General features: G+C 40.0%; 1 protein-coding gene across 2 annotated transcripts in view; it reads right to left on the bottom strand.

The window, feature by feature from the left end:
- SLC25A13 (solute carrier family 25 member 13) overlaps positions 1-24,724 on the bottom strand; it is a 212,843-nt gene that overhangs the window by 75,534 nt on the left and 112,585 nt on the right. For both annotated transcript variants that reach the window (XM_059933892.1, XM_059933893.1), the window contains exons 5-6: positions 21,162-21,301; positions 652-798 (exon numbers count right to left, since the gene is read on the bottom strand). In XM_059933892.1, the coding sequence (XP_059789875.1) occupies positions 652-798; positions 21,162-21,301 (287 nt within the window). The remainder of the gene's footprint in view (positions 1-651; positions 799-21,161; positions 21,302-24,724) is intronic.

The raw sequence follows: 24,724 nt of genomic DNA on the forward strand, positions 1-24,724 counted from the left end.
CTGTTCTGCTGACTCCTCAAATACATCTATGTGCACTACTTGTTTAGAAAAACCACTTTGCCTTGGAGAACAGGTAAAAGCAAAGATCAGCATTTGACATACCTCAAAATATAAAGCAAATTAATGTGCAATTATATGTCTGTTTTTCCTTTTTAAAAAAGCCAGGTAATACATTTCTTTAAGATAGTCCATATCATCCAGGTAACAAGTTAACCTACCCACTGAAACTGGCAAAGCACTCTCTGTAAGTTTGGTAATGGATGCAATATCACTAAGAAAATAAAAAAATGTTAGTGTTTAAACAGAAGAAACTCTACACAATCTGTAAGACTTGTTCTTACAATCCCTTATTTACTGAGCTTACACCAGGTAGAATAAGCTATTTCATTATGGCAAGTTACAACCTAGGAGGAGGGATAAATTGGGAGATTGGAATTGACATATACACGCTACTATATATAAAATAGATAAGTAATAAGGACCTACTGTATAACACAGGGAACTCTACTCAGTACTTTGTGATGACCTATATGGGCAAAGAATCTAAAAAAGAGTGGATATATGTATAACTGATTCACTTTGCTGTACACCTGAAACTAACACAACATTGTAAATTAACTATACTCTAATAGAAATTAAAAAACAACTTACAGCTACTAGACATTCTTCTACAAAAGGTGTCAAGACATGAGGGCGGATGGTGACCATGATGTCTCGGAAGTCAATGGCTGTGACTTTTCCGGTCCTGGCATTGTCCCTTTGAACAAAGGCTTGCTTCGCATGCTCCAATTGTATTTCCTGCAAACAAAGAAGGTGAAAGACTTCATTTATGTTTCCCATTTACTACAAATGACTGCTCAATTTCAAATCGGGGTGAAGAAACATATACATTAAATCTTGATTTACTAAGCCCCACACCTGTTCAATAGCACTCCCAAGTTACCTCCTTCCAAAGACAGAACTTTGTTCAGACTGGTGAACATGTCTTGAGAAAGTACACTCCTTAAATTTCTTACCCAAAGAAACCAAATCACTTCCATGTTCTGCTCTAGTCCAAAGACACAAGGAAAATAAAAACTAGAATGAAGTTTGGTAGGCTCCAAGATCTGGACAAACCCTGCTCAGGGGATGCAGATGATCAAAGGAAAAACACCTACAGGGACATGAACCTCTCTCCAAGGAACAGAGAAAATTTTTTAACGGTAACTTGGTTCACAGACACGTGATGTAACAGCAGATTGAAAAGAGTGGTTCTGCTCAGGAATATGCTGTTCCTCTACACTACTGGTATTTGGGGTAGGTTAAGCCTTTGTTATGGGGGCTGTCCTATGCATCCCTACCCTCTTCCCACTGGATGCTGGTGGCCCCTTTTCCCCAAGGCCATGGCAATCAAAAATGTCTCCAGAGAGGACCATATGTCCCGATTGAGGACCAACACTCTAGAATTAGGAACTGGATGGTACGTGCATCAGAGGTGGCAAAACTGTGGCAGTGCCACTGGATATACGTTTTAATTCATATGATCTAAGGACAGGAAGCCCAACCTTAGATTTCTATTGCTATTCTCAGGGGATAAGTGTATCAAAAAATAAAACACGGTCTCCCGTCAAAAGCCATCACGTGCTGTGTAGGAGAAGCATGCCTTCTGCAGAGAGTATTATATTCTCTTCCTCAAGACACTCTGTCCATTTCCCAAATGGGCCCTTAGGGTGAGATCTAATCTCTATGAAATTAAAAGGCATCCCGGATGTGGCTCTCAAGGACTTTAAATTATTTAAATTTAAAAAAGTTCTATTAGATGATACTGAGGAATTAACTTTTTTTTTTTTTAACTTTGGTGAGATAATGACTTACAGTTTTATGAAAACTAACTGTCCTCATGAAGTAGTGCAAACTAAAGCGTGGGAGAAATGACATGAATCTGAAAATGCCTTGACGTATCCTATCTCCCTTCTCCTCCCGCAGAAAGGTGGGGGGATAAAGGAAGACTGATAAAATATTGATAATAATTGAAGCTGTATAGTGGGAACACGGTGGGTCATCATACCTTTATCCTTACTTTTATGGAGCTTGAAAGTGTCTACAATAACACATTTTTAAAGACAAAACAATAATAAGCATCAGAGTTCTTATCCGATTCAAAAGCCTCTTCTCGGTTATAGCACCTGCCAGCGCTGATCCAGCCCAGCCCTGCTGGAACTCTCATCTGGGACCCTAATCTTCCTAGTGCTTCTTCCACTCGCTCCTTAAATAGGAGGCACCTGTCAGCCCTCTGTCCTCAGGTCTCCTCACTCAACGCTCCTAGGCAAAGACCTCCCCTCCCTAGGTCTTCTTCTAAGATTTCTCTTAAGGCTTGACTCCCAGATCCAAGTCTCTCACTCCTATCTGCTGCGCCAGAATTTCTAACTGCTTAGCGAATATACTCATGGGGGTATCTTGTAAAGGCCATAAAATTACACTTCGCTAAATCCACTACTATACATCTCCCACCCAGCTCTCAAACCTGGTCCTTCTCCCATGTTCAAAGCTTAATTATTAGCATGTTGTTTTCCCCGTCACTTACCCTAGAAACCTGTCATTTTCAATTCTTCCAGCTTCCTTTCCCCCAGAGTAAACCAGTTACTACATTAAGCCACTTGGACCTTTGAAAGTTCACTCAAATGCATCTTTTCCTTTTTACGCCTGACCACTGGTTCAAGGCCTCCTCAGACCACAGCTGAATGGTCACCATGGGCCCAACTGTCAGTCTGGCACTCCTCTCTGACCTCTGCATCCACCTTGCACACATCGACAGCTACCTTTCAGCATCTCAAACCTGACTTCAATCACCCTCAGCTGAAACCTTTCGTCGTAAAGATCTATCTCCAAAGCAAGGCTCTCCAGACCCTACAAGGAGTTACTCTCAGCCTGGTCTCTGGCACCCCACGCCCAGCCTGGCCAGACCTTCCACACATCCGGGCCTTTGTCCACACTCTTCCCTCCACCTGGCGGAGATTATAGCCTCCTGCTCTAGCTCCTGAAATCCTACCACTTGGTGGCTCAAATGCCACCACTTAGGTAAATATAACCAGGCCTCCTAACTGAAAATAACTGATCATGTGGCCTCCTGCTTGAACCTCAATTATAAGACTTGTCTGACTCCATCCTACATTATAATCAGTTATTTACATTCCTGTCTTTCCCCCACCTTGCCAGGAAAAAGAGACTGTGTCCTCTTCATCCTACTTATGGTGCAGGCAGAATGCTTTAGATATAGCAGTACTCAATAAACCATGGACATAATCCTCAGTGACAGGTACTGTATAGAACCAACTGAGTGAACAAATGACAATGTATTGAACGAAAAGGGGTCCTCTGTACAAGTGTCTCCAATTTAAAGGGAAGGATGAAACCAACTGTTAAACACCCTGCAGCGAAAAATGACCACAGTATGTATTCAATTGAAAGTAAATGAACACAGTCTTCTTTGAATTGCTAGACCCACGGCTAAAGCTATCGTAAGCCAAGATTACTCTCAACAATACCAGAAAGTGCGTTCAGTTATTTACCACTGCCCCTAGTTTATAACTAAAATAGTCTCGGGGCTCCTCAGATCATTATATCAAAAGCAGCATCAGTTTCCCTGGTCACTCCAACTCCTCAGAGAGCAGGAAGCCGGAACACTAAGACCAATCCACCCAGAATGTCTAACTGGGAAACAGACACCCAAGTGGGGGTTGATGCTCCCACGGCAGGACACGGGGTGCGTCTGTAATGAGGACAAACGGCATCACTACGCATTTCTGTGCACGCTTAAACATTCAGTAGCGGGAATCCCGCAATCACGGTACAAGAAAGCACTTTTAACCCTGACAAAGAACAACTTGAGAACACATTTCCAACAGTTCTTAAAGATTGGGGACACTAAATTCCATGAAAAACAAGGTAGATCCAGGTAGTTCTCTAATAGTAGAGTATAGTAAAAACGTTCAGTTATGTGTTTCCCCAAACTTAAAAGTAGCTTACTGAAGATGGGGGTTGCCTTCTGAAGAACATCTGTTTATGTCATGACTATTTCGTCTTCTGGGTGAGGAAATGAAAACTATTACCTCAAATGATAAAACAGCCACGGTAACAGCATTTTGTAAGCATACATTACCTGCCAGTGTTCTCAAGTGCTCTGTAGTGATAAACTGATTTAATGCTCACAGCACCCCAATGAGGTAGGAACTATTATTAACCCCACTGTAGCAGTTGAGGAAACGAATGTCTCACTGACAGGAAGCAGCAAAGCTGGAATTCAAACCCAGGCAGTCCCGCTGCACTGACCTTGTTCCTAATACCTCACTATACTGTACGGGAAGCCTGGATAATGCTGCTGTCAGGAATTTGATTAAAAATCTTATTTGACACTTAGGAGTCTTCATAGCTATGAAAAGATAAACAGTCAATTTGCTTTTAAAGTATTCCAATGCTCTAGATTTTTCTGTAGCCTATTTTCACGAGAAAACAATAAAATTCCCAAAACTTTTTCATTATGGCAAAAAAGTCTTTGATGCGCTCTCAAACACCAGGACTGTCCTCCTAACAACAGCAGAGACCATGGAGGAGAGAAACCGAATCTAAAGGGCCTTGCCCCAGCCTTGCTCACAACCTCAAGAGACTGAGGAGGAGAAAGACCAGTAAGGAGGCCTGGGGGAGCTCACACACAGGTTCTCTATAAATACTTAATTCAAGACTGAATGACCTTTGAAACAAACAGCCAGGCTCACTACTCATGGTAGACTGACTTAACATCAGAGCTCTCCATTGACACCTCTACAGCTGTTTAAGGAAAACCTAACCCTATTCAGGGCTACCAAGACGGTGAAGCATCCTAGATCTGAGTCCAGAGGGGTAAAGCTGGGACGGCGAGCTTTTGGCATGCATGGTGTATAGAGCATGGATAGTTACCGTTCATTTCCAAAACGAAAGGGACCAGAATTGATAAACTCGTCCTTCATGCGTGGGAGAGGAGAACAATGGGAGAAGCAATAGTTACATTCAAACATTTAAAGGTTTAAAGGACTATCAGGTTAAAAAAGAAGTTAGACTGGTTCTCTGTATTTCTTAAAGAAAAAATCAATGGAGAGAAGATAGAGGGATCAGGTTTTAGCACAAAACACAGAAGTATTTAACCTGACTATTCAGCAATGAAATGGGCTACCTTGCAAAGTAGGGGGTTCCCAGTCACTGGAAATACCTGTTCAACTACTGGCTGAAAAACATACGCCAAGGAATTTTATTTTATTTATTTATTTTTTCATATTTTATTTTATTTTATACAGGGGGTTGTGGAAGCAATCTGTCATAATGACAAATCTGAAGTTTGGGACCGGAATGGGCAGAGCTCAAGTATCAGTCATGGCGCGCCTAGCTGGGAGGGCTTAGGGAAGTGTGTTTATATCTCAGAGCCTCAGCAACACCTGACTGCACCGGGTGGTAAAAACTAGACGTCATGTGCGACCGGCACTTAATAAAGAGTAGCTTTGATTTTGGTCAAGCTGAATGGTTTAAAAACCTCTAAAATCCGTTCCAATGTAAGTTCTTGGAGTCTTTAAAAAAAATCACCTAGTAAGTAAGGAACAGCGGTTCTGCTAAGTCATTCTGAACCAACAACAGGAACAGAGAGACAAGACCAGTTAGGGTGGAGGATACCAGTGACAGCTGAGTGCCTGAACACTTCTCCAGGCCAGGGGCTCCGCCAAGAACTTCAAAGACAGGACTTCATTCAAGCCTCACAATAGTCCTGTGAAGTGGTAACACCTTCATCTCCCAGAGGCACCCGAAGCTTAGGGAGGTTAAGTAATTAGTCCAACGTCACACAGCTAGGAGGTGGGAGAGCTGAGATCTCTACCAAAGTACTGTTGGATTCCAAACCTGAGAATTCCAACCACTAACTTACGCTGCCTTGGGTAAAACCATAAGTAAGGGGATCATAAGTGATCTGGACAGATAACTGGAAAAGAGATTTTAAGAAAAGTTTGGGTGGTGATTTATATATAAAAATGGAACAAGAGTTTCTTAAAGAATTCTTACCTTGGATGATGGAGAGAGAGGAGAATCTACCAGAAAAGAAAATACGTAAGGGGAAAGACATGAGGTAGTTAGTTGACCACGGGGAGAAACTTGGAGTGAGATGAGCTTTGCCTCCAGCTACAAACAAAAGAAAGCCAGAGGTACAGGTCGAAATGTAAATCTGAGAAATGCAGACAACAGGATTTTAGGGGGGAGAAAAAACCCCAAAAGGCTAACATTTACTGTTGTTAAGCGCAGGCTATGCTCCAGGGACAGTGGCATTTTCCTGCTTCATCTTTCAATAACCTTATAAGGTGGGATTACCCACCACCTCCATTTTGTAGGTGGAAAAATTAGGTAAAGAGCAGCTGAGGGTCGCGTGACGCTAAGGATGAAACTGGATATGCCGCCGGGCGGTCTGGCTTCAGAGCCATATCCTTATCCTACATGGGCTGCCCGTTCCTTTTAGGGGAAGGCCTACCAAAAACCAGAAGGAAAAAAATAAATAAAGTTGTAAAAATGGATGAGATCATCTTACAATGCATAGAAAGAGCAGGCAGATGACAAAAATGGAAGCAATACCTAAATAAGTGAGTAGAGACAATAAAATCGACGGCCTGAGACCCTGTGGAAAACCCAGAGAGCTGGGATGAAGGCATGGCTCTCCCGAGAGAGCTCTTATCAGTAACAGGCCACAGGGCGCTTCCTAAACGCTGTTGATGGAGCCAGGAAGGACTGTAAAGAGAAAGGGCCCTCCTTCACCTAAGGCCAGAAGTTCGCAGAGCAAGGAGCTGGACGGCCACCTCTAAGGAAGTCCTGCTCCAGCACGTGAAAGGAGGCCCAGTTTCTCTCTACATTTGCCAGTGAACTGTTTTCTGTTCCCTCTGTTCCGGTACGTGATGATTAATGGACTAGGCTTCTACTGTAGCAGTTTCCAACTACTTTAACACACCCATTCAGAATGCTGCAGGAGGGGAAAAAAAAAAATCAAACTCTTCGGAATTGCTAGCTGTACAGAAATACACATATATAGGGGTTACACCACTTCTGGTTTAACATTCATGCTTCTAAGAGTTCCAGGCCTGTCATTTCCTTAATAATCTCCAATTTTCAAGTGGGTATATTTTGAATGCAAAAATTCTCTCCACCTCTATTCAGACACACAAGTTTGTGCTTCAACCTGAAAACAATTTATCAGGAACCAAAAAAAAAAAAAAAAAAAGACCAATAGACCCTCAAAACAAGCAGCAGATCCAGATGATTTATATTAGACTTATATTATAAAGCCAAGAACACCAAAAAAACACCCGACTACTTTGCATTTTTGTGTTTTGTACAGTTTTGAAATTAAAAAATATATATCTAAAACTTTAATAACAACGGGTTATCAACAAAGATATAAAAGAATTCCATTTTAGGGGTGGTGGTAGAAGAATTCTGGGGAAAATGCAGGTAATTATTTATGAAAATGAGGAATAAAAATGTATAAAGAAGGTTTGCTTATAAAATATGGTATTATATTTAGCCCTATTTCAAATAAATTCTATATTACATCAAGTATCAGGACCTCTACTATTTAATATATAAGTATCATTTTCATAATCCTATGCTAATTTGGAGGAAAAAAATTCTAGTTAAAATAAAGATCCACATATTTTTAAACTGAGTGAAAACCGGAACTTGGCAATGGAATAGGTAGAGAGATAAGTAGTTCCCATTCTCAACATTTTTCTGTGCTCCCCACATTCAGCCTATGCAGTCAGACTTCCAGAGTTCAGCGTGAAATTTCATCCCCAATTCACTGGGTGGGGTCTCTAATTAAAAGGGTCTTTAGTAACACTACACACACAGCAACACCTTGGCAACAACCAAGTACAGAGTTTTTCCATCTCAATTTCCTTGCTCTTCTGATTCAACATTAAACTTCACAGTGGGTAACAGCTATATGGTGTGTTCATTTTTACCAGGATGTTACTGTAAAAGCCTGCACAACAGGCTACTCAACAAAACAGCAAGCTGATGAACACCACGGACACAACAGCACAATGAATTCTGATTTCCTTTGCCCAGAGAGCAGAAAGTGCAGTGAGAATGAAATGAATCCTGCGTCTAATTCTCCAAGTGACCAGGCTATTCCCCCATCTCTGGTCACTCGGCGCCAAACTAGCAGTGGTTTCCATTTGGACACAAAACACAATCTCATCTCTTGGAGAAGCTGAGGGCAAAACAACATTAGCTACCTTTACTCATTATTTCATTTTGGAACGTCAACTGGTGCTGTATTTATGAAGCAGTACCAAAGCTGTATCACAGACCCCATCTGGTCCAACTTAAAATCAACATAAAAATCACGCCCATGTTAGGAATGCAAATATAATCATGGTCTCTGGATACTAAAGATCCAGGGTCTAGATATTTGAACTAATACAGATGGCAAGTTGGGGGACCCAGGTGGGGGGGCACAAATGGCTTGGGTTACTCAGTCCTAAGTAAGGACTTTGTTAGTGGTCCACTGACCTGTTTAAACAATTGTGGCTTCAGCAAGTTCTACTACAAAGGATTGTTTTTTGTTAACACCTGAAATGCTCTTTCAACTCCAAAGCTTGAGAATTCGATGTTGCCATGGTTGAAGGTTATGTTTTCTTTTGTTTGGTGGTGATGTTGGGCTGGCAGGGGGAACAATTTCTTTTTTAACAACACAGCCTTTTGTGCTGAAAGTTTTGCCTTAAACCAGGATACCTTGACATACATAGTCGCAACCCTATGACTCAGAACAGCTGACTAGGAGCAGCAAATCTCTGGCCTCCAGAGGGACACGTGGTAACCACCAGCACCTGGGGCTGCTGACTTCCAGAACTCTGCTCTCTAGGATGCAGAACCTGAAAACCAAAATGTCCATTTCACACAAAAGACTTGGGTTGGTCTGTATGCCATGTTGACCCATAAGCCAAAATACTGGTTGGTTTGATTTAACAAAAAGAACCAAAACTGTTCAGTTGCCTTATTTGCATGAATATGCTTTGGCATCCAACAGGGCTCTCTTGGGGCTCACGTGATCTGATGACAAGGGTCCTAACAAATATGAATGGCTGGTCGGGACACCAGACACAGCTCTGAGTCCCAGGTTCTACTCCTAGCTCTACCAACTATGATTCACCTCTCTGGGTCTCACCATCCATCTCCTGACAAAAGGAGGACCTGAATAAAGTTATGGTAAAACACTCACACCCTTGTGATGAGGGCTTTCTGTTGGGTCAGGCAACTTCATTCTTAAACTCTATTTGATGAGAAGATATTAGAGAGGATTTTTAGCCCCACTCCCTCCCAAGCCAGCTATCCCATTTCTTGGCTAACTAAAGGAATCCCACCTTCAAAATCTGGCCTCGCCACCAGTTTACAGCACTGCTGATTTCTGCATGACTCTTCTTCCTACAGTAATAGGAGGAAGGCCTCTGGAAACAGAAGAAATTTCCTGGCTCCATGAAATGAAGAGAATTTTCTTGGAAAGGCTCAAGTCTGTGGGGCCATAGGTAGGGCTCCTATGGGATCCTAACCCCAAGGAACTGAGGTGATGAGGTGGAAACAGCCCAGCCACACACGTCAATGGTGATTACATGCAAAGCACTCCTCACAGGCCTTCACCAACATGTCCTCCATCCCATCCCCCTGTGCTCCCAGTCTCAGTAAATCACCACCATCCTCCCACTTGCCCAAGCCTAAAATCCAGGAGTGAACCATGAGTTCTGCATATCCTTTACTGTCCCCATCCTAACAGATCACCAAGCCTGGTCAGGCCCATCTCTTGAACTTTTCTTGAACCCATTTTCTTCAGTTCATCACCATCACCATCCAACCCAGGCCACAGTCATTTCTCTCTTGGACTGGAAAATGGCCAGATGGTCTCCCTCTTCCAGTCAGATCCCTCTCCATTTGACTGTCCACACAACAGCCAGAGCAGTCCTTCTGAAACACCAATCTGATCATGTTAGCCTCTCCTAGCTCCCCATCAGCCTTAGGATGAGACCTGAACACCAGATTCTGTGCTTTTAAACAGTCAGGGTTTTGTCATCTAGACCAATGTTTCTCAATGTGTGGCCCTCGGATCATTTGGAACATCACAATTCAGGATGCTTGTCTGAAAGGCAATCTCTTAGGCCCTATCCAGACCTACTGAATCAGACCCTTGGTGGGGACACAGGCCCAGGGCACCGCCTTTTAAAATAATCACTTCAGAAAGATTTTACACAAAATCTGAAAACACTGCTAGAGATTTAGGAAAATTAAAACCAACTTCTGTTCCACCTGTCTCATCTTGGACAAAAACTCCTCCAAGCTTCTACGTGCTCATCTTTCATATAGAAACAACAGCAACCGCTTAACACCTAAGGCAAGTAAAGACCAACACAAGCCAAAGCACTTTCTAAGCTGGAAAATGCTACAGGAGAGGTAGTTAACAGCAACAGTTTTCTAGTTAACAAGCGTATCGCATTGGGTAGTAATCTGAGACTCTTCTATCCTGAGACCAGAGCCGTTAGAAACTCCTATGTGTAGATGATTTTTAAACTGTAATAATTACATGTGAAATATATACCCATGATTATAAACCATTATCAAGAAGTAACTGGAGGGGAATTCCCTGGAGGTCCAGTGGTTAGGACTCCACGCTTTCACTGCCAGGGTCTGGACTGGATCCCCGGTCAGGGAACTAAGATCCTGCAAGCCGGGCGGTGTGGCCAAAAAAAAAAAAAAAAAGTAACTGGAAACAACCGTAACACGTACCCCTACTACAGCTTTTTTATAATCATATCTGGCAATTAATGGCAGGGATCAGGAATGCTAAATGTCCAGCAATGCATGACTGTACATCCCCATTCAGAAACATGGCCCTTTCCAGGAACAGAAACTAACTTCATAGCCATAGCCCTGGAGACAATATAGTGGAGTATAGTGGTAATGGCATCATATTTTTTAATCCCTCACATGTCTGTGATCTTATGGAAGAAGTTAAGCTCTAGAACAGAGGGTCTGTACTCTTTTGGGGTACTCCTTTGGGACCCTATTGAAAGCCATGAGCATTTCCCCATAAAATTACCTGTAAATGCAAAATTTTACCCTAGAGTCTGTTTATTCTTTTGTATATAATAGGGAATAATTATAATTACCTCTCAGGGTATTGGGGGATGCTAGCATCAGAAACAGGATATTTAAAACTACTTTGTAAATTATAAAGGTCATTGCTATTATTACTTCTTTTTTTGAGAGTCAGTACCGACTCTACAGAATAATTTGGCAGAAAAACTTAAGAGGCCTTTCTTTCACTCTGTGCTCACAATTGCCTACGACTCCCATCCAATAAGAAAAAGGTAATGGATTTGAACAGACACATCTCCAAAGAAAACATACAAGTGGCAACAAGCACATGAAAAGATGCTCAACATCATCAGTCATTAGGGAAGTGGAAATCAAAATCACAAATGAGATACTGCTAAGAGACTCTAAAGTAAAAGGCCTCAGACTCTTCATCTGTAAAATGGGTCTGTTAACTAGACCTTATAGTAGTATCTGGCCCTTTAATTTTCTACTTTGGACAGCTGCTCTAACCACACTTTGAATGTTGGTTTCGGGTTTACACCTGCCATAAGGGTTTATGCTACAAACCCTTAAGGATTTTTGTTATAAAAGAGCATCCTCATAGGGTATACATTTTATATCTGTTTGCAGTTGTGCCTTTTGAGCTGTCAGGCGACTAAACATAGGAACACCCGCCCAGACTTGTACATTTTAAGTATTTCAAAAGTTGCTACCTCTGCACCTCTGAGCCTTTTGCACAAGCCCTCTCGACAAATCCTGCATCCTCAGCAAACATTTGATGAACTGGGTGGCTTGCCTCATGCGAGTAACAATCACAAAAATACTTCAAGACAGGGTAGAGAGTTCTATGTTAATATCATTTATGAACAGGAGTTCCATCAGGTATAGAATAGGAAAATTTCTCAGAACTGCTTTCTAAATATACTGTTTTCAGTACATTAAAATCCATTTTTCAACTAGTAACCATAAAATGAGAGCTTTGTCCTAAGAGCTGAGAGTACAGATATGTTGGAAAGGCTTATAGACTATTTTAAAATACACACACATACACTGCAAGATATAAAACTACATTCACATTCACATGTACACACCATCGCTCATGCAGTTAAGTGGAGATGATAGAACCCGACACAAAAAAGATAGCAGCAGTGGATGCAACAGTATTAAGGATGGGGGAAACAGGACTGTGGCTCCACTCCCTTCTGAAATCCTTCCCTACCAAGACTCTAGAAGGGAGGCTTTGCATCCCTGCTACTTGCTTCAACACTATCATTTAGATACAAAGTACAAACAAGGCAAATTAGCTCAAAGTATATCAAACTGATTCACCACTTTATGAATTTTATAACCAAAGCACAGAAAACAACATTCCAGCTCAGCATTCAATCGATGCCCACGACCGGCACCAACCACCTCAGACAGTACCCAGACGAACATGTGAACATGTGGAGTCCTCACAGCCACATGGTGGCTTATAACAAACTCACACCAGCTTCCGTATAGTAAAATATTTTTTAGGACTTCCCTGGTGGCGCAGTGGTTAAGAATCCGCCTGCCAATGCAGGGGACACGGGTTCAATCCCTGGTCCGGGAAGATCCCACATGCCGCGGAGCAACTAAGCCAGTGCGCCACAACTGCTGAAGCCTGCGCTCTAGAGCCCACGAGCCACAACTACTGAGCCCGCGTGCTGCAACTACTGAAGCCCGCGTGCCTAGAGCCCGTGCTCCGCAGCAAGAGAAGCCACCGCAATGAGAAGCCCGCACGCTGCGATGAAAAGTAGCCCCCCTCACTGCAACTAGAGAAAATCCTGTGCGCAGCCACAAAGACCCAACATAGCCAAATAAATAATTAATTAAAAATAAAATAAAATAAAATATTTTTTAAATGAAGGGGAAAAAAACTGACCTTGCAGAGAATTGCACTGCTCACCAGGTACAAACACGTGCACATACATAAGCACAGGTTAACACAAGAGTGTGAGGCTGATACCTTCTAGGCCCTTCAGTGGGACTGACCGGTGTTTTTGACAACAGGCTCCTTGAGGTCATAAGCACCGTGAAGTTGACCCTACGGCTGGCTGCTCCTCTTCATCCTCAGGTGACAGGCAAGTGGCATGCACGGTGGCAGTTCTTTCACGAACTTGGCGCCAGACAGGGAGCTGGTGCCTGTGTTTCTGAGCCCTGCCCCACAGCAGAAAGGCAGGCACATGCTTGATAAAGCAAGAGCCCCAAACATAGGAGATTACGTTTACTTACATCTTTAAGAAGGTCCCTGCATCCAGAAAAGAGCCCCAAAGAACAAAGTATTTGAAGTTGAGGTCTGAGGCTCTACCTTCATTCAGAAAAGACTTCAAAGGAAGCAAAGGAAGCATTTGAATGGGGGCAGTGGGACAGTGACCCAACGGTAGACACCAAAACTGGCATTTCATCGGCATTCATAGCAAGTCTACCATGATACATCCATTAATTCCTTTATATCTGGGCCTGGAGTGGGACACAACAGCAAAGCCCTAATTACCTACCAAGACCATTTTAATCTAGTAAAAGTTTAGCACTTGCATTCTGGCTACAAAGTCAAAATCGTCCCACATAGGACACTGAGGGATGAGTGTATTCACCAGTATAGAACAGAGTCCAATACAAGTGAATGTCCCACAAGCTGCAGCGCTGGAAACCTAATCAGTAATCCCTGAGTCATCTCATCTTTGCCTCTGGCTTGTCCATATCTTGAGGAAGGCCTAGAAGCAGCTGAGTGGATTACAGCTGACTCAATTCGGCATAATTGATATTTGCTTAAAGGGAAACCCGATCATCCTTACTACTGCTAACATCCCATTAAGACTAAAAGTTAATTAGGCTGTGTTCCATAAAGTCAATTGGAGACATTTGTCTCAATAGCATTATTGTAATTATTCCTCATCAAAATGAATACCACCTCCTACTGCGCGTGATGTCTTGTATAAACAACAGCACAAACCTAACAACTCACATTCCATTCTTCACCTGAGTTATTTAAGCAGGTTTATGTTTATATAGAACTGCAAATGGGAATTCATAGACATTAACACATTTTAAAATAAATACAAAGGCATGTTTAAGACATCTTGTTTTTTAAGTTTTCAAAGACTGGGAAAATAAAAGCAAACTACAAAGCGTGACAAATTTTAGATATCATAATGATACCAGTGAAAGTCAAAAAGAGAAGCACCTATTAAAGTCAACCTATTACATACACTGTGCCTACGAATGGAGACCACAAAATGCTGAGTGAAGAGCACACAGCACAGTGCACGTGTGCCCCTGTACCCTCCACCTCCGCCGCCCCACAGCTGTGCTTCCAACCACTCCTCAGAAGACTCTGGCAAGGTCACAGGCACATGAAGGAAGCAGGGCCACCAAGATACCTACTGCTGATGTTACTAACAACAAAGAAGAGAAGGTGTTTCGGGTAGGCGGATCGGGGAGGGCGGGGCCAAAATAGGCAAAGGAGATTAAGAGCTATAAACCTACAGTAATAAAACAAAGAAGCCGAGTCAGCTCTACCCACCACCAGAGCCTCCTATCAAGCCTCTTAGATAGCCTCAACCACCAGAGGGCAGACAACAGAAGCAAGAAAAACTACAATCCTGCAGCCTGTGGACCAAAAACCACAGTTACAGAAAGATAGAGAAGATGAAAACGCAGAGGGCTATGTACCAGATGAAGGAACAAGAAAAAACCCCAGAAAAACAACTAAATGAAGTGGAGATAGGCAACCTTCCAGAAAAAGAATTCAGAATAATGATAGTGAAGATGATCCAGGACCTCGGAATAAGAATGGAGGCAAAGATTGAGAAGATGCAAGAAATGATTAACAAAGACCTAGAAGAATTAAAGAACAAACAAACAGAGATGACCAATACAATAACTGAAATGAAAACTACACTAGAAGGAATCAATAGCAGAATAACTGAGGCAGAAGAACGGATAAGTGACCTGCAAGACAGAATGGTGGAATTCACTGCTGTGGAACAGACTAAAGAAAAAAGAATGAACAGAAATGAAGACAGCCTAAGAGACCTCTGGGACAACAGTAAACGCAACAACATTCGCATTATAGGGGTCCCAGAATGAGAAGAGAGAGAGAAAGGACCAGAGAAAATAGTTGAAGAGATTATAGTCGAAAACTTCCCTAACATGGGAAAGGAAATAGCCACCCAAGTCCAGGAAGCGCAGAGAGTCCCATACAGGATAAACCCAAGGAGAAACACGCCGAGACACATAGTAATCAAAGTGGCAAAAATTAAAGACAAAGAAAAATGATTGAAAGCAGCAAGGGAAAAACAACAAATAACATACAAGGGAACTCCCATAAGGTTAACAGCTGATTTCTCAGCAGAAACTCTGCAAGCCAGAAGGGAGTGGCATGATATACTTAAAGTGATGAAAGGGAAGAACCTACAACCAAGATTACTCTACCCAGCAAGGATCTCATTTAGATTTGATGGAGAAATCAAAAGCTTTAGAGACAAGCAAAAGCTAAGAGAATTCAACACCACCAAACCAGCTCTACAACAAATGCTAAAGGAACTTCTCTAAGTGGGAAACACAAGAGAAGAAAAGGACCTACAAAAACAAACCCAAAACAATTAAGAAAATGGTCATAGGAACATACATATCGATAATTACCTTAAACGTGAATGGATTAAATGCCCCAACCAAAAGACATAGACTGGCTGAATGGATACAAAAACAAGACCCATATATATGCTGTCTACAAGAGACCCACTTTAGACCTAGGGACACATACAGACTGAAAGTGAGGGGATGGAAAAAGATATTCCATGCAAATGGAAATCAAAAGAAAGCTGGAGTAGCTATACTCATATCAGATAAAATAGACTTTAAAATAAAGAATGTTACAAGAGACAAGGAAGGACACTACATAATGATCCAGGGATCAATCCAAGAAGAAGATATAACAATTATAAATATATATGCACCCAACATAGGAGCACCTCAATACATAAGGCAACTGCTAACGGCTATAAAAGAGGAAATCGACAGTAACACAATAATAGTGGGGGACTTTAACACCTCACTTACACCAATGGACAGATCATCCAAAATGAAAATAAATAAGGAAACAGAAGCTTTAAATGACACAATAGACCAGATAGATTTAATTGATATATATAGGACATTCCATCCAAAAACAGCAGATTACACGTTCTTCTCAAGTGCGCACGGAACATTCTCCAGGATAGATCACATCTTGGGTCACAAATCAAGCCTCAGTAAATTTAAGAAAATTGAAATCATATCAAGCATCTTTTCTGACCACAACGCTATGAGATTAGAAATGAATTACAGGGAAAAAAACGTAAAAAAGACAAACACATGGAGGCTAAACAATACGTTACTAAATAACCAAGAGATCACTGAAGAAATCAAAGAGGAAATAAAAAAATACCTAGAGACAAATGACAATGAAAACATGATGACCCAAAACCTATGGGATGCAGCAAAAGCGGTTCTAAGAGGGAAGTTTATAGCTATACAAGCCTACCTAAAGAAACAAGAAAATTCTCAAGTAAACAATCTAACCTTACACCTAAAGAAACTAGAGAAAGAAGAACAAACAAAACCCAAAGTCAGCAGAAGGAAAGAAATCATAAAGATCAGAGCAGAAATAAATGAAATAGAAACAAAGAAAACAATAGCAAAGATCAATAAAACTAAAAGTTGGTTCTTTGAGAAGATAAACAAAATTGATAAGCCATTAGCCAGACTCATCAAGAAAAAGAGGGAGAGGACTCAAATCAATAAAATCAGAAATGAAAAAGGAGAAGTTACAACAGACACCACAGAAATACAAAGCATCCTAAGAGACTACTACAAGCAACTCTATGCCAATAAAATGGACAACCTGGAAGAAATGGACAAATTCTTAGAAAGGTATAACCTTCCAAGACTGAATCAGGAAGAAACAGAAAATATGAACAGACCAATCACAAGTAATGAAATTGAAACTGTGATTAAAAATCTTCCAACAAACAAAAGTCCAGGACCAGATGGCTTCACAGGTGAATTCTATCAAACATTTAGAGAAGAGCTAACACCCATCCTTCTCAAACTCTTCCCAAAAATTGCAGAGGAAGGAACTCTCCCAAACTCATTCTATGAGGCCACCATCACCCTGATACCAAAACCAGACAAAGATACTACAAAAAAAGAAAATTACAGACCAATATCACTGATGAATGTAGATGCAAAAATCCTCAACAAAATACTAGCAAACAGAATCCAACAACACATTAAAAGGATCGTACACCACGATCAAGTGGGATTTATCCCAGGGATGCAAGGATTCTTCAATATACGCAAATCAATCAATGTGATACACCATATTAACAAATTGAAGAATAAAAACCATATGATCATCTCAATAGATGCAGAAAAAGCTTTTGACAAAATTCAACACCCATTTCTGATAAAAACTCTCCAGAAAGTGGGCATAGAGGGAACCTACCTCAACATAATAAAGGCCATATATGACAAACCCACAGCAAACATCATTCTCAATGGTGAAAAACTGAAAGCATTTCCTCTAAGATCAGGAAGGAGACAAGGATGTCCACTCTCACCACTATTATTCAACATAGTTCTGGAAGTCCTAGCCACGGCAATCAGAGAAGAAAAAGAAATAAAAGGAATACAAATTGGAAAAGAAGAAGTAAAACTGTCACTGTTTGCGGATGACATGATACTATACATAGAGAATCCTAAAACTGCCACCAGAAAACTGCTAGAGCTAATTAATGAATATGGTAAAGTTGCAGGATACAAAATTAATGCACAGAAATCTCTTGCATTCCTACACACTAATGATGAAAAATCTGAAAGAGAAATTAAGGAAACACTCCCATTTACCACTGCAACAAAAAGAATAAAATACCTAGGAATAAACCTACCTAGGGAGACAAAAGACCTGTATGCAGAAAACTATAAGACACTGATGAAAGAAATTAAAGATGATACCAACAGATGGAGAGATATACCATGTTCTTGGATTGGAAGAATCAATATTGTGAAAATGTCTATACTACCCAAAGCAATCTACAGATTCAATGCAATCCCTATCAAATTACCAATGGCATTTTTTACGGAACTAGAACAAATCACCTTAAAATTTGTATGGAGACACAAAAGACCCCGAATAGCCAAAGCAATCTTGAGGGAAAAAAATGGAGCTGGAGGAATCAGACTCCCTGACTTCAGACTATACTACAAAGCTACAGTAATCAAGACAATATGGTACTGGCACAAAAACAGAAACATAGATCAATGGAACAAGATAGAAAGCCCAGAGATAAACCCACGCACCTATGGTCAACTAATATATGACAAAGGAGGCAAAGATATACAATGGAGAAAAGACAGTCTCTTCAATAAGTGGTGCTGGGAAAACTGGACAGGTACATGGAAAAGAATGAAATTAGAATACTCCCTAACACCATACACAAAAATAAACTCAAAATGGATTAGAGACCTAAATATAAGACCGACACTATAAAACTCTTAGAGGAAAACATAGGAAGAACACTCTTTGACATAAATCACAGCAAGATCTTTTTTGATCCACCTCCTAGAGTAATGGAAATAAAAACAAAACTAAACAAGTGGGACCTAATGAAACTTCAAAGCTTTTGCACAGCAAAGGAAACCATAAACAAGACGAAAAGACAACCCTCAGAATGGGAGAAAATATTTGCAAATGAATCAACGGACAAAGGATTAATCTCCAAAATATATAAACAGCTCATTCAGCTCAATATCAAAGAAACAAACACCCCAATCCAAAAATGGGCAGAAGACCTAAATAGACATTTCTCCAAAGAAGACATACAGACGGCCACGAAGCACATGAAAAGATGCTCAACATCACTAATTATTAGAGAAATGCAAATCAAAACTACAATGAGGTATCACCTCACTCCTGTTAGAATGGGCATCATCAGAAAATCTACAAACAACAAATGCTGGAGAGGGTGTGGAGAAAAGGGAACCCTCTTGCACTGTTGGTGGGAATGTAAATTGATACAGCCACTATGGAGAACAATATGGAGGTTCCTTAAAAAACTAAAAATAGAATTACCATATGACCCAGCAATCCCACTACTGGGCATATACCCAGAGAAAACCGTAATTCAAAAAGACACATGCACCCGAATGTTCATTGCAGCACTATTTACAATAGCCAGGTCATGGAAGCAACCTAAATGCCCATCAACAGACGAATGGATAAAGAAGTTGTGGTACATATATACAATGGAATATTACTCAGCCATAAAAAGGAACGAAATTGAGTCATTTGTTGAGACGTGGATGGATCTAGAGACTGTCATACAGAGTGAAGTAAGTCAGAAAGAGAAAAACAAATATCATATATTAATGCATGTATGTGGAACCTAGAAAAATGGTACAGATGAGCCAGTTTGCAGGGCAGAAGTTGAGACACAGATGTAGAGAATGGGCATATGGATACCAAGGGGGGAAAACTGCGGTGAGGTGGGGATGGTGGTGTGCTGAATTGGGCGATTGGGATTGACATGTATACACTGATGTGTATAAAATTGATGCCTAATAAGAACCTGCAGTATAAAAAAACAAACAAAACAACTAATACTAAACTTTCATTGGGTTATTTGTATGGAAATATGTTAATATAAATGTTTCAGACATTACATGAAATTTCTAAAAATCTTATATTTGTATTTGTATGGAAATATGTATGGAAATATGTTAATATAAATGTTTCAGACATTAAAAAAACAAAACAAACAAACAAAGAAGCCACGAGGATGTCATACACAACATTAGGAATACGGTCAATATTGTAATAACTTTGTATGGGGACAGATGGTTACCAGACTTATCATGGTGAACATGTCAGAATGTATGCAAATGTCAAACCACTATAGAGTACACCTAAAACTAACATAATATTGTATATCAACTACATTTCAATTTTTAAAAAAAAGAAGAAAAAGATGGTTTCCTTGGCAAATTTTCGTCAAGACCCACGACTTACACACAGCAAACTAATTCCCTTAAACAAGTCTTTAAAATATTATATTTAATAAAATAAAATTGTTAGAGAAACAAAACAAACGCATAAAAATCTGAAAGAAAGAATGGTTTATCACATAGACCTATACATTATCTAGATATTGATTTCTAGTGACTAAACAATATCCGAATCAACAGTCTTAAAATTATGCTTCAGGAGGAAAACTAAACTGTGATCATATTTTGTTACTAGCCTTCTGTTAGTATCATCAGTGGCCTAGTGAAATTATCACGAAGCAGGGAGTGAAGAGAGGAAGTCAGGAGGGACTGGGCCAGGGGTGTCCCAGAAATGCAGATAACTCCCACAGAGCTGAACCCCGGATACGGACAGCTAAGTGCTCTGAACAGTGATTCTCAAACTTGGCAACACAACAGAAGTGCCTGAAAAGCTTTAAATACCCCAAGGCCCAAGCAGTCCCTCCCTGCTCTCCATCACACACACATACAAAATCTAATCTCCAGAGGTGGGGGACCCAAACAACAATAGTTTTTAAAAATCCCCAGGTGATTCCAATATGCAGTCAAGGTCTAGATCCAGTGTCTTGTCTATAAAAAGGCCTCAGGTGAAATGATTCTATGGTTAGATGCTGATGATGACACCTGGCCATTTCCCAAGGGAAAACAAAACATTGGTAAGTAGTGGTGGAACCAGTCATAAGCCAAGAGTTCAGGTTCTGATTTTGCCCCTCCTGATTTATGTGACCTTTCAGCAAACCACTTGATTTCCTGGGTCCTCAATGTGTATTCCATTTAAGTAGGAACGGGTTCTGCAGAGTCTGTAAGTCTATTTAATCCTATAGTTTCTACATACTAATAAAGAAATACTTCCAAATGGATGGTTTGGCCAGGGTTAGCAAATGTGCATCAGGATCCTAGTTTTACTTATTCACTCTTTTTTAACTTTTTATAAGGGCTAGACCCACCAGTAAAAACTGAGTGAATTCCGCATATGTCAGGTGTCTTTTTCTTTCTTTTCCAAAGTGTAGTTGCACAAATTCTGAATCCCAGTTAAATGGAATATGTTGATGAATTGTGGTCTGTTCAAAAACTTGCTTAACGTCCTCTGAAAAGAGAAAAGAAAGGTTGATTAAAACAAAGCAAATCGGGTTCTTCCTTATAAAACCTTTTACTAAATGGATATTGCTACTTTCTTTGTAGAAAAAGTAACTCAACTTTAAAAACACAGATTATAAAACCATGGCAGAAATAGAACTGGGAGTCTCATGAAGTCAAAGTTAATAATGCCATCCAATAAAATAAAAGGAAAAAATCAAGAAGTCACACACACACAAAAGGCCCTAAAAGGTAGTCACAAAACAAAGTAATAAGCTAAATCTCATATCATCATCTGTTTTGTTTCAACAAATATTATTTTCTAGGCACAGGGGATATAATTCAATCTTTAGTGGCAGGAAACACACTTATACATACAGAAACACATAGAACACTATACAAGTCTTAAATATAGTCCTCTTTAACAAGCTATTAAAATGTTTTTGAGGATTTAGAAATCAGTTAGATATAAATCTTGAAGCATATATTCAACAGCACTAAGACTCTATTTAAGCTTTAAAAAGTTCCACTGTTCATCAGGCCACACTTAAAAGGTAATGGGAAGAAGAGCCAACAGCCCAATCCTTTAACTTTCTCCTGCACACTCTGGCTTGACAGAAGTTCTCAAATGGTCCAAATAATCCCATTTTAAGATGGGCTACCAAATGTACTGTAGTATTGATTCTTCCCCTCTTTTTAGCCTCTACCACAAAACTGTAAGAGGACTGACAGAGAACAGAAAACAATATGAAAAACCTTACTTTTCTAAAGCTTCACGTTTTTATTTACTAGTCTCCCCGCCTCCCAACATGAGTGTATGTTTGGAAGGTAAAGGGTCACAAATTATATTAATGAATTTGTCCTGGCCTTCACATCTTTAAATATATCTACCGAACCTGCTCACTTTTATGAGCAAACTGTGCCTGCTACCTTGTTTTTTTCCCTTTGCAACTATTTAAAAAAAGAAGTAAATTCTTTAATACTCTAAAGGGTGCCAAAAACCTTGGCACGTGTTTCCACTGTTTCCCCCAAATTTCCTACTTCCATCCACCCTTACACTCACAAGTTTTTATTCCATGCTTTTAAAGTTTCCAGAAATTTTAAAAGTCTTGCCATGAAGAAACAGTAGTGCTGCCATCAGTATAAGATTGGGTGTGTATCTGCACGGAGAAGGCAGTAAAAAATCAGAATTATGCCACGCATAAATTTTATAAAAGATGGCAGAAAACCTCAGGCTGGCCCTGATAAGGACAATAAAATAAGAAGTTTTTAAGTGTAACCCTCAATTTCTTTGAATTTATTCTGTCTTCTCCACTTTTAGGAAAAAAGAGAAAAAAAAGAGAGAAAGGACATAAGAAAAATGAAGTGAATCAAGAATTGAGGATCTGAGTGGGGGGTGATGAATGAAATGAACTAAGTAGGAGGAGACTCTGCAAGTTTCTTTTTGGCTCCAAAACCTCTGAGAAGGAATTACCGAACTGAAAGTCAAATTACTTGGGTTCAAATTCTACTACTAATAGTAGCTAAAATTTCTTAGGCGCTTACCATGTGCCAGGTATTATTCTAGTGGCTATATGTGATGGAATAGATATTAACCTAGATAATCTGTAGCTCCTTTCCCATTCTAAATTTTTATGCCTCTGTATGAAGCAGGCCCAGGATAGATTCAAGGAAGGCCCACAATCTTCTAATCAAGACCAGTAAATGATCTAATGAGAAATGATGTTCAAATGACAAAGATGTGACCAAAAGACAAAAAAAAACCCACAATTGTTTACTCTATAAAAAAATGTTTATATACTATAATAAAATTTTAGAGAAATATACAAGCAAAAATGACTTTGTGGCCATTTTTCTGCCAAGCTGGTGAAATAAAGATTCCTCTCTGCCAAGCATTCTGGTAAAATAACTTTTCAATGCAATAATCATGGGATAGCTGTCAAAAATGAGGTCCTTCCTTTTCTTGACCTCTCCTTCAACGTCCTATAGAAAGTAACAGAAGGTATTAACCCAATAATGGAGACATGGGTGGATGGAAGTTTAAGTAAAAGTCATAAAGAAATGATGACTCTGGAGAACAAAAAGTCCAACACTGGAAATCTTGATGAAGTTAGTGATAGAGCTGGAAAGACAGAAGTTCATGATGAAAGTTTGGTATGTTGTAATAGAAGACTTCAGAGGTGACAGGACATGAGATCTACGTGCTGTGTTGCGTTTATATGTTGAAGTCATAGCCCCTAGGACCTTAAATATGACTATTTTTTGGAGATAAGTTCTTCAAAGAGATAAGTTAAAATGAGGTCGTGGTGGGGGGGTGGCCTAATGTCATATGACTGCCATGCTTATAAGAAAAGTAGATTAGGACACAGACATGCACAGAGGAAAACCATGTGAAGACATAAGGAGAAGACTGTCATTTACAAGCCAAGGAGAGAGGTCTCAAAAGACACCAATCCTGCCAACACCTTGATCTTGGACTTCTCGCCTCCAGAACTGTAAGAAAATTCATTTCTGTCGTTTAAGCCACCCAGTCTGTGGCACTTTGTTATGGCAACCTCAGCAAACTATTACAATGAGCAACAGGAACTCCCACAGCAGTGATGAGGAAGTTACCCAAAAAGACCCTCCATATCTCCTGCTACCACCGTAAGCAAGATGACAGACATTTACAAAAGCAGGCATGTTATAAAAAGGGTGTGTCAGCTGGATATTCAAATCAATTAAATGTAGTGAAAATGTGTTTTAGGCTAAATATATGCAAATTACATGTATTAATACAAAGAAAAGTAACAGAAGGTATTAACCCAATATTGGCATATAAAGCTAAGGCATTTATTATCTATTTGAATATTTATATGGTATAAAACTATAAATATATATAATAAATTTAGGTTACTCAAAACTTAGTAAATGAATTTAAAATGTGACTGACTCTAACCAACAATCTTATTTTTCCTATAATTAACTATCATTCACTGCTTACTAGAGCTCTGACTTGAATTCAAAACTGTGAACTTCGAACCTTAAGTCTAGAGCTTTCTCCACTATTCCATGAGAGCTTGTCTCTCTTATGCAAATGCCTGCCTGAAGTATTGAAATCTAGTCCCCCTGAAGTATAGAGCTATATGTGATCTCTAAAACATGTTTCAACTCTACAAACTGTCAATCCTACAGACCTGCACTACTGATGTGTTTTTAAAAAGATATCTCTATATAGTATTGTATAGGTATGCAGATAGGTCTGTGTGAGTATACACATTAATTATACATCTTTTCTTTCTACATAGATCATTAGCACCTTGAGAACAAAGGCCATATTTTTCACATCTGCTTCTCCCCTTGTGCCTGCACAATGGTGGGCATAGAGCAACTATTCACTAACTTGTGGCTGACCTTAAATGAGGAAGAAAAGGTTTACAATAGTGCACCAGGT

The sequence above is a fragment of the Balaenoptera ricei genome, chromosome 9 (genome assembly GCF_028023285.1).
Source record: "Balaenoptera ricei isolate mBalRic1 chromosome 9, mBalRic1.hap2, whole genome shotgun sequence".
Classification (NCBI taxonomy): Eukaryota; Metazoa; Chordata; class Mammalia; order Artiodactyla; family Balaenopteridae; genus Balaenoptera; species Balaenoptera ricei.